This window comes from Lineus longissimus, chromosome 5, assembly GCF_910592395.1.
Source record: "Lineus longissimus chromosome 5, tnLinLong1.2, whole genome shotgun sequence".
NCBI lineage: Eukaryota > Metazoa > Nemertea > Pilidiophora > Heteronemertea > Lineidae > Lineus > Lineus longissimus.
Window position 1 is genome coordinate 5,271,264 of NC_088312.1, and position 14,901 is coordinate 5,286,164.

General features: G+C 41.7%; 3 protein-coding genes across 5 annotated transcripts; 2 read left to right on the top strand and 1 right to left on the bottom strand.

Annotated features, from left to right (window-relative positions):
* The first annotated feature begins 495 nt into the window (after positions 1-495).
* Positions 496-4,134, top strand: LOC135487562 (uncharacterized). 3 transcript variants are annotated; one of them, XM_064771371.1, is made up of 2 exons: positions 496-610; positions 3,024-4,134. In XM_064771371.1, the coding sequence occupies exon 2, from the start codon at positions 3,033-3,035 to the stop codon at positions 3,858-3,860; it is 828 nt and encodes a 275-aa protein (XP_064627441.1). In that variant the 5' UTR covers positions 496-610; positions 3,024-3,032; the 3' UTR covers positions 3,861-4,134. The 3 variants fall into 3 exon arrangements, with proteins under 3 accessions (XP_064627441.1, XP_064627442.1, XP_064627440.1); XM_064771372.1 differs by lacking the exon at positions 496-610 and adding an exon at positions 1,461-1,664; XM_064771370.1 differs by lacking the exon at positions 496-610 and adding an exon at positions 2,471-2,660.
* A 91-nt stretch (positions 4,135-4,225) lies between these two features.
* LOC135487565 (uncharacterized) lies at positions 4,226-6,314 on the bottom strand. Its single transcript, XM_064771374.1, has 5 exons — positions 6,229-6,314; positions 5,508-5,670; positions 5,165-5,321; positions 4,750-4,864; positions 4,226-4,556 (listed from the first exon to the last, which is right to left on the bottom strand). The coding sequence occupies exons 2-5, from the start codon at positions 5,545-5,547 to the stop codon at positions 4,452-4,454; spliced, it is 417 nt and encodes a 138-aa protein (XP_064627444.1). The 5' UTR covers positions 5,548-5,670; positions 6,229-6,314; the 3' UTR covers positions 4,226-4,451.
* Positions 6,315-7,856: 1,542 nt separating this feature from the next.
* On the top strand, positions 7,857-14,859 carry LOC135487560 (uncharacterized). Its single transcript, XM_064771367.1, has 9 exons — positions 7,857-7,991; positions 9,124-9,190; positions 9,591-9,812; positions 10,124-10,327; positions 10,525-11,433; positions 11,629-11,823; positions 12,310-12,519; positions 12,887-13,081; positions 14,197-14,859. Exons 1-9 carry the CDS (start codon positions 7,953-7,955, stop codon positions 14,322-14,324), a joined length of 2,169 nt encoding a protein of 722 aa, XP_064627437.1. The 5' UTR covers positions 7,857-7,952; the 3' UTR covers positions 14,325-14,859.
* The last annotated feature ends 42 nt before the right edge of the window (positions 14,860-14,901 follow it).

Here is a 14,901-nt window from a genome sequence, read left to right on the forward strand (position 1 = left end):
GAAGACGCATGATGAAAGTCTACTCATGTATGTTTGAACAAAGATCTTGTCTACATGTTCGTCCCATTGCTGAGGTAATGAAACAAAACTGGTGCACGGGCTCCTAGCTACAACGTTTAGAACATGCAGACATCGTACCTGACCAAGAACAAAAGTAAAAGTTCTATCCGCGTTTCAAGATGGCTGCCGCTTCCGCCATCTTGGATTCAACTTCGTGGTGTTTTGCCACTTGAAATCCTCTTTATTCTGCTATTGTTTCTATGTGTTTCAAATAGTTGGTCAGCACCTGGTGTGAAGTTATATTGCATGATTATCGCTATAATGAAGAAGAGCCAAAAGAGGAAAACAGAACGACCCAGAACGAAAAGTGAGGGCAAAAGAAAACCCAACTCACTCATTTAAAATGCTGTCCCAGGCGATGGGTTTAGCAATCTGGCTACTTTTATCACGTCACCAATAAAACTGACGTCACTGTTCACCTCCTGGTCTCACTAGATGAACAAAACAAAGAGGACATGTTCAGTCCAGGACTGTGACAGGCAAAGAACACTCTTTCACTAAAAAGGGGTGTGAACCCTTCTTTAAATTGGATTACAAACTTCTGGGAACGGTATGTACTTGTCATATCAATGTTGTGTTTGAGATTATGTCCATTTATAGGAAGAATATGAGTAAAACGTCTGAAATATTTGAGTACAAGGCGATACAATATCAGTTCGACGACGAGGCCAGACCCTTGAGAATGCTTTAAAGCAAATTGTGAGTCCTGTTACTTTAGTCTAGGTTGAAAATGTTTCTACAACCTCTAGGAAATGCTTTTTGGGATATCGCCTTTTTTTATTTGGGTAAATTCGGGGAAAATGGGCCACAAGATTATGCCCGACTTTATCAAAGAATACAACAGTAGGTGGCCTCCATCGAATCGAAGCGAATTCTCCATAATTTATGTCTGAAAAAAAAACCTAGTGTATTTGCAGCAAATCTTCTCCAGCAATCATATAGCATATTCATCTTATTCTGATAGAAGAAAAAGGTGGTAAAATAAAACTCTTTTATTTTCTGCAAAGGACATGCTGAAAAGGCAGCTCTGCCAGTTTAACCACAGCCGCCATTTTGTGTGAATGTAACAAGCTTGTCTGATTTAATGCGATGTGAAACCACCTTAAAGTTAAAACCAAGTGGAATAAAATGTTAGCTTGACGTCTCATATCCGTTTTTAGAAATTCTTACCCGAATTCGAAGAGCGTCTTACCCATGGCGCTGCTGCTTTTCTAATTTGTAGGTTTGCACTCAGGTGATGAAGAAAATATACTGATGAATACGATTTTCTCTCGATGCGGTTTCCCATAAAGGTGCCTTCATGGTCTTATCAAATCAAGATAAGGAACACATGTAGCGGTAGTTTCTCACTTTCTAGATATTCAAGCCCAGCTACTGGTATCTCACATGAAGGAGTTCAATGATTCAGGTGTACATTTTGCCTCTTTCGCCTCTCAAATTAAGTGCATTTCAAGGCAAGGAACCTTGCAAAACTGATCAGCAAACCGCCAGTTTTTCGTCGCGGTTTTGTAAGCTGACGAAGTCTTTACAACATTTACATTCGTTAGTTGATAACCGATTTGGAATCTACATAGTGACGGGATATAGGAAACAAATCTGCAAAGGTGTGGCTGTGAAAAAAGCGATACATTTCTCTCTGGTGACCTTTTGGTAAAACCTGTCGGACATCACTTCGTCATTTACATCATTACGGTTATTAGCCCTGGCCCGTTTTGGCCTATTGACCACCCTGAAAGGTGTTTCGTGGGATCGATGTTATTAAGATTTGCCCTGAATAGCCCTTTGATAAGACTGTAGGACAATGGGAATTGAGGCCTGGGTGTGAATGGGCTTTGTTTAAAGACAATAGACCGTGTATTGGGCACAGCCTGAATTCATTTTTAATAGGATTACACGTAAGGAGCAAAGACACGTAATGATAGCTTTGAACTAGACCGGGAATTTAGGCCCAGGTGCAAATGGGCTTTGTTTGAAGACAATATACCGTGTATTGGGCATGGCCTGAATTCTTTTTTTAATAGGATTACACGTAAGGAGCAAAGACACGTAATGATAGCTTTGACCTAGACCGGTAATTTAGGCCTAGGTGCGAATGGGCTTTGTTTAGAGACAATAAACCGTGTATTGGACACGGTCTGAATTCTTTTTTTAATAGGATTACACTTAAGGAGCAAAGAAACGTAATGATAGCTTTGACCTAGACGAGGGATACTGCCACGTGTTGGTTTCATGTACACGTGATTCGAGGATATAGTGGCCCGTATTATCCAGCACCTCGTCTCTGTTGAGATTCAAGTGGTTTTCCTGCCGTTGAGAATGCTTAGTTCCTTTCAAGGACATTGGCATTTGTTATGGCCACCGTGTTCCCTAGTAAAGAGTAATGCTAATTTAGGTGAAACTATAGCGACTCCATTTGGCCAATCTAAGGAACACCAGAACTCTTTCAAACAACAAATCGGACAAAATCTTGTTCGGAGGCCATGCAGACTGATTTGACAATGTGCACCGAGTATTATCACCTTTTTCCATTTTGTGGATATAGGATGAGTTCTAGTGTTTCTTAGAATATATATGAAGGCAGAATCTCGGTTTTATTCATGGTAAGGAGTTCTGAGTTTCGCAGCATCTCAATAGATGGAGATGTGATTTACCAATATTCTATTCCCAACCTTAATGCGGCGCTAGGATCGTATCATGGAGGTTTATCGAAACTCGACTGATTTTATACCGTATTGTTACTCGTTTTAACCCCCAGCCCATGATGGAAATATCGCATGACTACCAGCAGCACCCATTAACTTTTCTCAGGCACCGGTGTTATTAAAAAAACAAAATGCGTATTCTAACAATTTCCTAGAGATGACGACATAGATGTCCCAAAAGTGGTAGCGTGTTCAAAAGTGGTATAAACATGATCCTCTTTGACATCTCTGCAACAAAGTGTCTCTCTTTATATTTTCTAGGTATTCAAAATGCTCGGGGACAAAGACGTTGTCAGCCTAGATGAACTCGTAAAGCAGTACGTCAATGGCCCCAACATAGGCGAAGACATTAAAATGAAGCTGAAACAAATCCCGAAGGAAGCACTGGAGGTGAAAATCCTTTGGGACGACGTGACCTTTGATCCGGAGGAGGCTAGTCTCCCCAAACTACCTAAAGATATCGCGCAAAAGAATTCGGATACCGAACCGACATGCCGGGTTTTACATACCTCAACGTTTACGAATAATACGTGTACGGAGCAGTTGTATTCGTACAAGACGTCACGGAGGACGCATTCGACTTGTCAGAAGTCGTACAGCGAGGGGTATAAGCTTGGTCAGGATATTGGGGTGAAGTTAAAAGTGCCTGGTAACGTTTTGGAGTTGAATAGCAGTATTCGCCATGAGCTTTCACTTATGGAGAACGAGCGCCGCCTGGAGGATGAACAGTTAACTTGGGAGGTGGAGAGTCAAATCCGGGTACCCCCAAAACATCGTACCACCGCCAAACTCACAATCAGTGAGAAACAATACGACATCCATTTCGAGATTAAGTCAACTATTAAAGGAACTGTCCGTGTTGTATTTAAGAATGTCACAACGAATAAGATTTCTTGGAGTGATTTGAATATAGTTGAGGTTGTGACTGATGCTATTGACAGGAAAGTGTTGAATGAGGAGCAGTTTCAGATTGTGGGGGACGAGGTCAGGACTGGGTTCAAGGGGATTTGTAAATTTAGCCAAGGGGTTGGTGATGTTACATTGACTGAGACACCTTTACCATCGGTTGAGGTAAAACAGCAAGGAACACAGTCATAAAAGCACGAATTATGCGTCCTTGATGAATCGTGCTGGTGCATCATGGGGTAGCATTGGCAATTTAGCAATATCCCATAACGGATATACATGTACTGCCGGTGTAGTAGTAGAAACTGTCCCCTTGAAAAAGTGTCCGACCCAATTGTATTCTAACGGACTATTCTATATGGTTCAAGAGAGGCCAGTCATTCGTCCTCCTGGAGGAGAAATCATAGGAACATTGTTTGATGATTTGCATACTGTAGAGGCAAATAGCATTTTATCAAATCTTAACGCAAAATCATTATAGGTGCTGGGACTTCCTCTACCGGCTTCCGAATTTTTCTTTTACGCCGGTGACGATCAATGCCAACAAAGCGCACATGTAGTCTTAGTACTTTATTACAAAAAAGTACATGTATATAATACACAACTTTCGCGACCTTCATGTGATCCTTCCTTTCCGTGCGAAAAAGTGAGAAAACGCGTTATTTTAACAACACATACATGTATATAAAACAAAATGGAAAGAGCAAACAGCTCACATAGTTTATTTACAACTACGCATAGAATGAATAAGAGGTACATGCACATGTAGAGTTCTGCATCGTTCTAAAACCTTTTCTTGACGCAGCTTAAATGCGGCTCCCATGATTTACTGTCCGGTTTCTTGAGAAGTAACGTGATGATCATTCGATTTCTGCAATTTATTCGAATCTGAAACATGAAGATAAATCATTTTACTGTACATCTATATTCAGGAAAAAAACGGACAGTAAGATATAATAGGCCTGCACGATATATAATAGCAATAATTCCCTTTAAGCTCATATGCCTGGTAAAGACTCAAGAACAGTACTTTATCATACTTGTTTAATGTGACTGACGTTTCTACTGTCTAAACCCCTACCTCATGTTTTGATTTCTCACGTATCACGGCCAGAGGTTCTAGTAGTTCGTATTCTGTTTTATAAGTCACCACATTATTACTGCGATCAACGGCATCTACTGTGACAGAAAAGGCTCTGGAAAAAACAAATCATCGTGGCTTATTTTTTGTCATTAAATAAGGTTCCACGTGATGATCTTAGTCTCTGATTTGGACAATTAGTGGTGGAATCAACTCTCGGCGAACCTGATAAGTATTTCCCTCCTATACGCACAGATAGTTCCCATGGTGTATGAAACGTCAACAAATACCAGGGTCAGTTCACACACTCACATCACACATCACATCATGAGCTCGGTATGAAGTGCCAGCCCTGAAGCTCAGGATGCGTGAACAAGGGCAAAGATAGAAGTATGGTAAATAAAGGGTTCATTACCTCTCTTCGATATTGATGATAGGGTCACTGTTTCTTTTCCTTGAGCTTTTGAAGACACATGGTGAGTTGATACAGCAGCTCGACAGACCCCCAGGCCCGGGTGGGATGTAGACGCATACTCTCAGGAATCCATCAGGGTCATTGTCATGAAAATTAACTGAAAGAACAATTAGATTTAAAGGACGCTATATGTGGTGCTTGGTTTTAACACCAATTCTTGCAGTGCGTTACTATGGTACATCACTTTGATACTTGCTTTACACATCAACATACTTCTATTCTTGTTACCGTCAGGCAGGAGTAATTGAATTGGTAGTGCTAACGAATAGAAAAATATACTGACCTTCATTGACTGGTCTTACAACACTCTCAGTGGCAGCCATTGTGAATATATCAACACATCAACACTGGTTAAGCGGTTAATGAGGCCTTCGGTTGCATCGATTCGTCTGCTCCTCAGAAGAAACCTCTGCCGCATTCAGCAAGCTGCCATATTGATTTTGCGCCTAAAGCAGACGACGCGCGCAGTTATCACTTTTTCGATCATCGGTAAAATCCGTGACATGACGAGACCACAAAGGCTAATTTAGCACTGCCAGGTGTATGCTAATTTTAAAACGTTTATAGTGAAATGAAAAGTGCCGCGGACCACTCAATCAGGGACCTATATGGACACAATATAGAGTACCCCCAACCTCGTACATCCGAGGCTCTTCCTCCGCGCGCCATTGCTGTGCTCATCTTCCGCCAGGTTTCTTTCAGCCGGGGTAAGCTATGAAGCTAGCTCCTGTGAAGAGCAGCTGATGGATTAGTTTACTCCGGATTCTGCTGGCATTCCGAAGTGAAAGCACGCCTGCAACATCTTAAATTAACATCCCCTACCCGAGGTACAATAAGGTACATGCAGTTCAAACAGTCTGCTTTTCATTGAACGTTTAATGTCTCAGTAAGAAAGTAGAATGTTGGCGGCGGGGTCATCCCCAAAAGCGGTCATCACTTATATATTTGGCCAATACCATAATATAACAAGCATTTGAATTGTGATTTAAAAGAAAGTAACATACCTATGTGTTTTTTTATTAGTACTTCATTATTAAAGTCGAAGTATATACCTTTGGAGACTGAGGAATGGTGCGTATCACAAAGTAAAAATAAAAAGTTCCAGAAAAAAGCTGGAAGCTACCATATGACCAGAAATCCAGTTGACATAACAATGCTATCTGCTCAGTTTCATTTTGGTGAATTACAATTGCCATGCTATACTGCTTTGCATCCCTACATGTACATCTGACTGCACACTGGTAACTGTGGTTCGAGATAAAGCAAACAGCAGCCATCGATGCCAGCGTTTTCCCGGCAAAAATCAATACTCGCAGACTCAGAATAACTGGTGGTTGTCTTGGCAACGAATGGATAACATTATGCGCACGAAAAACAGCAATATACATTACATTTTAAATAGGTTATCAGTGTGTGGATGATTCAGACAGTAGTGACGCTCATTTGATATTTATACGGTATTAAATAGGTAATTTTCGGCATTTTTATTTTCATTACAGCTATTACAGTAACGTACACAAATGCAGTAATGCACAGTACAGTATTTAAATTGTTGTAAAGTTCTATGTTTCATAATGGTTGTGGTGCCTATACACTAGGACCCGGTTTTTGAAAGCACAGAATTCGCGTTTTTCCTAAAGATTACGTTAAATATCCGTGAAGACGTTATCCGTTCCAGTTAACCCCATTTAAAAAGTTCGAGATAAGTTAAGGCTAACGTGGTTTTGAAAAACTCGGCCCATTGATTCTCACATCCACAATTTATCTAAATTTACTATCACGACATCTCTGAGGACGATAAGTAAATGAACACAATTGAAGCGCCATCTGGAAATTCCTGTGTATGCGAGCTCGGTGCAGTGATGTATTAGAATATTGTTTGGGTCTGTAAACTACATAATGCTTCCAGCTCACAGTGATGTGATCAAGTCAGCACGTAACATGGACAGACCGCTTTAGAGATTTTTAAAATTCGTGGAAAAGCAACCATACACGTATGTACTAAAGATGCCAAAAAGTTATTGAACGAATGAGCAACGGAAGGGCTGCGTGTATGGAAAAGGAATACGTCCTTAGTTCTGTTGGTCAAGTTAGTGACTCGGACTCACGGCTGCCGGTCAAGAGGTCCCTGGTTCGAACCCCACTGTAGGCGTGAGACCTCAGACAGGTTGCTCTGTCCAACTTGTCTTAGCCAGGTGTATAAATGGGTCCCGGTTGAAAATGGTCAGGTTCTGGCGCTAACTGAGTTCTGCCGACAAGTTTCAGGATAGAACCGGGTTTAGTGTGATCCTGCGTTACATGACATATTTCATTTTTACAGCCCACTAAAAGAAACAGTTGAACAATTCGAACACTTTATAGTTGCTTGGAGGGAAGATCTCACCTAAACGCTGCTTACCCTTTCACCTATTTTGGTACTTTTGGTTTGCGCAACACCACTTAATATTTCATCGAATAACAATGCCAATTTTCTCTCCGATTTCGCGTTGTTCTTTTCGCCTCAAGGCAATACATAGCCTTTGTTTTCTTGCTTGATATAGGGCCTGCTGTAGCTATGGCAACTCAATTTTCAATCAGATCACATATCGGGAGGAATTTCAATACTCTTAGTATTGATAAATATCATTGGCGCGGAGGAGTTTCATATTTTGTCTTTTCGCATTTGTCGAATAACCTAGAAATTGCAGCAAGATATTTGAAGTTTTGAGATGCACGGATATTTGGAATAATGTTCTTATCGTGGCTTAATCGGATGTCAATGACATCGGTACGTATGAAGTCCTTCCTTCTTTTCGCGTTCGTTGTCATGTGGTAGGTCTATCCCTTTAAGTAACGGACTCTAGATATAAGAGTTTTCGTCAAGAACCAGTGGTCCTCATGAGAATCTCTGAAACACTGTACATCAAAAACAAAATTTCTGGCAGATCCGTCGCAGTTAAACCAAGCTTGTTGTAAATGGTATACAAGTCATTCTGTTTAGCATCTTATGAACCTACGTGGTATGTTAGTCGATTATTTTAATTGAAGTCAGTCTTGACATGAAGAAACCATTTTGTGATCGAGCTAATGACGTTTTCGGATCCAACGAATCTGGTAACTTGAAATGATCAATCGGATTTAATGACTTTCTGATGCGTTTTCGATTTCGAATCCCCATCCGAATAACTCGACAAAGATTTAATAAGGCTGGTAAAACATGCCCACCCGGTTTTGTGATCAAGTCTATTATTCAATGTGTTGAACCCTTGGATCCATTATTTCCTTATCTCAACAAAACTCATCCTAGGCCTCAACAATCCCATTTCATGTGGCACAAAAACTTCTAGATATTCTCACAGACTCGTTTGTCCCTAAGGCAACCGATAAACATTAACTTAACATCGATCTGCTGAGCACCCCTGGGCGTTAAACAAGGCGATGGGAAAAGTAACCAAACTGTTAAAAAGATGCATACGTTATTGATATGTTATGAAGTAAACTACTGGAAACAGTTTGCAAACTCAGCAATGTTTATTATATTTTGTTACCCGTGATTGAATTTACTAATGTGTGTTCGATAACACGTGAAATTATTTAGAAGAAGGCGTTATGCTGTAAAACTACGAATAAAACTGTAAATTGTCGTGCCTTTTCATAATTTCGGCGAATCGCGAAAAAAAGAGTTCGAAGCAGTGTATTTTTATTTGGCATCTTACGATTTTTTTTGTTTCTTTTTATTTCCATCGACAAATACACTCGCAATTTTCATTTTCGCGAATCGGGACCAAAAATTCACATCACTACACCCGTGTAAATTTGGCAGTGTAAAGACGTCATATGTTGATGCAACATGTATCCCGTTTGTGTCATCTCACGTGTGTAATCGATCTTTGATGAAAATGTTCTCGTGACAATTTCAGATTTCTTTGCTGGCTCTGGTCCTGCTTTATCTGCCTGTCGAAGCGGAGGCTTCTCACTCGGAATCGGGTAAGTTGCGTTCCTCGGCTGTGCACCGACTATCGTACCTGAGATCTCCCCGACATACGGAATCGGAAAATTAGGCCGATCTCTCTAAGCTCACGAGACACTCGACTGCTGCTGCTGCTGCTGCTTTTGATGAAAATGGTAACCTAGTCCGGATCGCTGGTTTTATTCCAGGGACGAGAACCCATCATTGACCTCGTGTAGATTTGGTCTAATGTTCCCGCGATGCTACAAATGTATGAGGGGTACCGTAAATACCACAATATGGCAACATAGATTCGTGAATATCCATGCATCTATATAGCAGTGCACTGAATTCAGCGGTTGCGCCATGAACCAACACCATTATAGCATATTGTTTTCTGCAACGTCTTCCTTGATATTACTCATGTATTTTCTTCAGAAGGGAAACCATGTTGTCGCATCAACAGGCTGCGGACCTTCCGCGAAATCAGCCCTAGACATGGCCGCAAAATTAACTTCTCTTTCATGTGTGGTAAGAGCCATCGGCTGGCAGAGGGCGTGCCAGAATCAGTCACATGTCACAATGGCCAGTGGATGGAGGATGATACTGAAACACCAATAGACATCAACAGCCGATTAGGACCGGGGAAAATATGCAAACGTGAGTTGGCCGTCAAAATGATGTGTTACTACTGGTCAACTACTATTCCAGCGGCGATATTCCCTCGAATTACCTGAATTTCATAAATGATAGTCTTGCCCATCTCTACAACATAGCTGGGAAGCCATAAAGGTTTTTACGGCGGCACCGATGTGTGCCGGACTGACAATTATTAGTTGGACTAGTAGTTGTATGTGGTCCAGCGTGGAAGTTATGATCGAACGCTTTATAATGGCCACTTCACTTTTCTCTCCGCATGTTCTTTCCGAGAATAAACATATAACGCTCTCTCAATTTCCATTTCTTTGCAGTTCGCGAGTGCCATATCGACCCCCTCTGGAAGACAGTCCTGCCCGGTCTGAATGATTCCTACACGCCAATCACCCATATCAAGCTAAAATGTCCAGTCAACTTTACCCTAACCGACTTCTTCAAGACGCCTGAGGGATGTTTCACGTGTCTGAAGGGAGGAGAGTGGAGTCTGAATATATCAGAATATGGAAAGATTTGTAGGGGTAAGTTGCCCATGTAAATGTACACGTACATGTATCGGACCCCGATTTTTCTCAAAATCAACTTAAAGGTTTTGATATCGACATTGGATAAAGTTGTGTAAACATATTAAACAAGACGACAGTCATGAACACCGTTTTACATGAAGGAATAAAATAACAGCCCTATTTCGACCTAAGACCCTTAACTTTATTTGCAGCTATGACGGTAGGCGAACTGCAAAACACGATTACATTAATGGCGGGTACTGCACAAAAACCGAGACAACATGCGAGCAATGTGCCGTCACCAACTCAAATCAGCACTTCTCCACAGCAGAAACAGAAACCACCACCTCCAAAAGTGACATCGTCAGCTCGAACTACGTCAGAGGCACCAACTCTGACAACAAGAAAGCCTGCATCAGAAACAGCTTCGGAGGTGAAGAAAACGCTGAGAGCTCCTAGTTCAACAACTGTTTCATCCGGTCCAGAAACTCGTCATGAAAATGATGCGCCTCGGGTTGACGATATTGATCGTGGAGGGTTCAGAACTATCGCGAGGAAGACGCCAGAATCAGATGTGGACGCAATTAAACCTACCCCAACGGCAGACCCGTCAGCTCCAGTTCCCAAATCGTCTACTATTCCGACTTCTCCTCAAGCGAAGGAAACATCACCTGTCGCCTCGCCGACCATGCCTTCGAAATCGAAACGGCCGAAACTAAAAGAGCTACTTTCTAATGGAGACACCGAAACAGCGCGGCTCACTGATACAGGTCCCGTGCCTCAATATTTAAGAATCGATCAATACGACTATCTCAATCCTGAAGCAGAGTTTGATGATGCTGATTACATGGTTGAGCAGTCTGCAATGCTCTTCATAGAAGCAGCGCTGTATCCTGAACCACTTTTCAACTCCGAGGGGACTAAGGTGGACCTAAAGAAATGTGAGAAGCTGGCTCTGACCCGCAACGCTCGTTGGCTTAACCCAGGCCCGATGTACATTGGATGCACGGCTGTGTATGCATGTAAGGATGGATACTTGTTTGAGAATGAGAAACCATTCGTGTTGTCGACGTGTGATAAAGAGGGCAAAATGACAGTGAGCTCACTGCCGGAATGTAAAGGTATGAATTGTTGTCGGTTTGGCGTTTGGTTCGCTGTCTCTTGCATATCAACTTTTTTGATAGCATCATTTGCTGTTCCATGATTTACCGAGTAGTGTTTAGAAAAAAGGAGTGGCTATGGTGAATCCCTGATAATGTAGAGCAGTGACATGTAAGTGACATGTAAGTCACTGCAGTCGTTTGTTGTTTCTTCAGCAATTACCTACTGTAAGAACATCCCCACTGTTGCAAATAGCACACTAAGCCCGGCCAAAGGACCTTACCCTATTAGACAGGTAGCAGTACATACGTGCCTCGACGGTCACAGGTTCCGTGAAGGGACGAGGATAAAGCACGTGGAGTGTCAGCCCGATGGGAAGTGGAATAGAGAGGAAGAGGAAGGCTGTTATCGTAAGTACTTCTTCTTCTCCCTAATCTGCCATCGCCGCCTATAAAGTTACCATTAAGTCACCCTAGCTAGGTTGGTGTGAGAGATCTGCGTTTTTCTCCATGTGAAAATTGGCAATACCCTTGGAGATGTTCTTAATCATCAACATGTTATCATAGGTGTGGTCTTTTGTCATCATGTATATGGACGCGTCGTTTACATTGTGTGCCAATCAGCTAGTACACATAGCAAATTGTGGATTCGCGCAGTTAGAACTTTAACAGTAAAAGTTCTAAGGTGGCAACTTGGTGTTACTCCTTATGCTGGTAGATGCAACTGGCAGTTTTGGAGATGTAAGTTCACTAATCTATCTCCTCTGCCACTAGTTGTCACCTAAATCAGACAATCGGAAGGAATTTGGAAAAATGTAGGCGACAGATCTTTCGTTCCTTTAGGACGATTAGCATGCACTACTCTCTCGTTTTGCAAAACCCACTTTCTTCCTCTAGCGGTGCAGTGCGATCCCATCCCAAAACCTGTCAACGTGTCCTGCGTTACAGTCAAGCAAGAGGTCCATGGCAGCAATGAGAGCTTCGTGAACACTGGACTTGAGTGCATATGTCACTCACCAGGTGGCAAGTTCAGAGATGGGGAAGCAAAGAAGACGCCAAGATGTCTGCCGGATGGAGTCTGGAGCCAGCTGCTACCACAATGTGACGGTAAGTGCATTTTGTTTAATACAGTGCAATAAATATCACCTACTGCGTTACTAATTTCACGGATACTTCCATTTGGCGCCTTGGTTGTTGTATACCACGTAAGGCCGCCTTATAGAGAAGATAATATCAATATATATAAAGCCATGCTGTTGGAAAAATTGTGAATCCCGCCCTGCGTGTGGTTCAGATGAGAATCACAATATGACCAGGAACAGACCGTTTTCGATCTTCCTACGGCATGATCGTTGTCCTGTGGTCGTTGAGTAGTTGAAGGGAATGACACCGGTAAGTTTTGGTATTTAATTTAGACGTTTTCTAAAAAGCCGAATTTATTGTGAATGTAACACGGTTTCGTCCTGTCTGTCAGATCCAGATCTGTGTTACGACCCCCCTGAACTCCCTAACGCATTCATACTCGATGAGATCCGCCTTAAACGCCGGAATGGTACCATTCGCTATCGGTGTGTCGAGGGGTATCACTGGCCTGATGAATCGTTGTCCGTGATGGAAGCACAGTGTGATGAGAACGGTTGCTGGTCGATGCCATACACAGCATGTCGGGGTAAGTGACCTAACTGAACAGTAACGCCATCTTTGATATCTTTGACATCAGGACCGTGGGGGATGGTGTCACATTATTTCCATATCTTTCTCTCTCTCCTAGCTGAATGCAATTATTTTTCCTGTTGTCTCAAGCAAGAACAGTTCAATAGAGAACGCGTCGATTACAACACTGTACGACGCCAGACCAAATTTGATCAACAACAGATGTCCAGACCAAAATATAATGGTCACTCAAACTACGCAGGGGCCTTATCCCCGGGCCCCATTTGGGCAGACATTATAGAAAAACCACCGAAACTATTGCGACATTAAATGGTTCACCTTTTTTTTGGTGACATCATGCTCCATGCAACAATGTGAATGGACATTGCTAACGGCGAACTTCATTCTTTCTTTATCGCTGTAAAGATGTGTTTTTCTCCAAACACGTTCTCTTCTTTTTACCCTACTCCCCGATACATGTTTCTTCTCAGCAAATCGTACGCTCGTTATCATACTGGATTGAATTGGCAAACTGTGCATGTGAGTGTCCAAAAACCGACGGGGATGACTCAGTTCTCATAACGGCAGCTTTATTTCAATCAACACATATATTCACTCGATAAACTGAAGGATAATTCACGACATTGTTAAAATTTACAGAACGTCAAGGATAAAATACCCTTAAAAATACCCCAAGGGAATCGGCTAAAAATCCGTCAGACTAGATATCACCCAGAGGAAAATGAGCAGAAATTCGGAAGGAAGTGAATTTACCTTAGTGACCCGGTACAGACACGACGCGAGGGGAGGCAAAGTGTCAGAACTAGCCAGATTGGCCGGTTTATACCAAAAAAAATTATATAACTGTAATACCAATTTCACTAAAAGTTGGATAAGAAGTTATAGAAATTGACAAATTGGATTGAAGTGTTGGGAAGAAACACCAGGCCACATGGTCTAGAAAGACATATTGAATAATCAATAGAAGCAAAAGCTACTATGCGTATCAAAAAAGGATCGAGTATTTACAACAACAGTTTTTAACCGTAACGCAAGACTTAGACTTGGCGATATCGAAAACTAAACAAAAAAAACAAACAATGTTTATTATTTGCTTATTTTGCTTTTTAGGTGCGGAGGAGACGGCAAGGGAATCGGACCAAGTTCGCCTCATCGCCGGAGGCACGCAGGTTCAGAGGAACCTCTTTCTGACTGTGTTGGCTTTGACTCTCATTTCGTTCATTTTCGGGGATCTATAATCTATTTTCTGCGGATATCTTTGATTACTGCTAATTAACTTGGGTATGGATCGAGATTTACTTTACTGATACTGATTCAGAAAATGAAATTGCCAATCTGTCCTGTCAGCAATTTGGAAAGTTTGCTACAACTACACAACTGTGTAAAAGAAGGAATTTATGATTTTACAAAATGGGGTACATTTTTGTACACGTATGTCAAAATGCAATTTAAAAAATAATTGAATATGTCAAAAAATTGAGACAAGAAATAGATTTAATGAAAAGGATAAGTAGATGTTGTATTGTTTGAAGTTCATTACCAGCAGCTGAGTAAATGAAACGTGAGATAGGCACTCATTGCCATTATTGATGCCGTCACATTCTTCGACTCCATCTGCTGTCAGCTTAGACGATCATTAAGGCCTGGCTTGTGAAGGATTCCCGATAATTGCCATCTGCAATGGATCATGTTTCGCTTGTCATATATCACGAACAAGATCGTTAACTGACTTAGGTTTGAAAATGTGATACGACATGCCATGTGTTGTTATTGAATCGACCAATCAATCCGTGTGTCACGTAGGAAAAATTTCTG

Excerpts from the sequence above, each read along its gene's own strand:
- LOC135487565 (XM_064771374.1), bottom strand. The coding sequence starts at position 5,547 with ATGGCTGCCACTGAGAGTGTTGTAAGACCAGTCAATGAAG. Across the intron at positions 5,322-5,507 it reads TGTAAGACCAGTCAATGAAG|TTAATTTTCATGACAATGAC; the intron begins GTCAGTATATTT and ends TTGTTCTTTCAG. Across the intron at positions 4,557-4,749 it reads GTGAGAAATCAAAACATGAG|ATTCGAATAAATTGCAGAAA; the intron begins GTAGGGGTTTAG and ends TTCATGTTTCAG.
- LOC135487560 (XM_064771367.1), top strand. The coding sequence starts at position 7,953 with ATGTTCTTATCGTGGCTTAATCGGATGTCAATGACATCG. Across the intron at positions 10,328-10,524 it reads ATATGGAAAGATTTGTAGGG|CTATGACGGTAGGCGAACTG; the intron begins GTAAGTTGCCCA and ends CTTTATTTGCAG. Across the intron at positions 12,520-12,886 it reads GCTGCTACCACAATGTGACG|ATCCAGATCTGTGTTACGAC; the intron begins GTAAGTGCATTT and ends CCTGTCTGTCAG.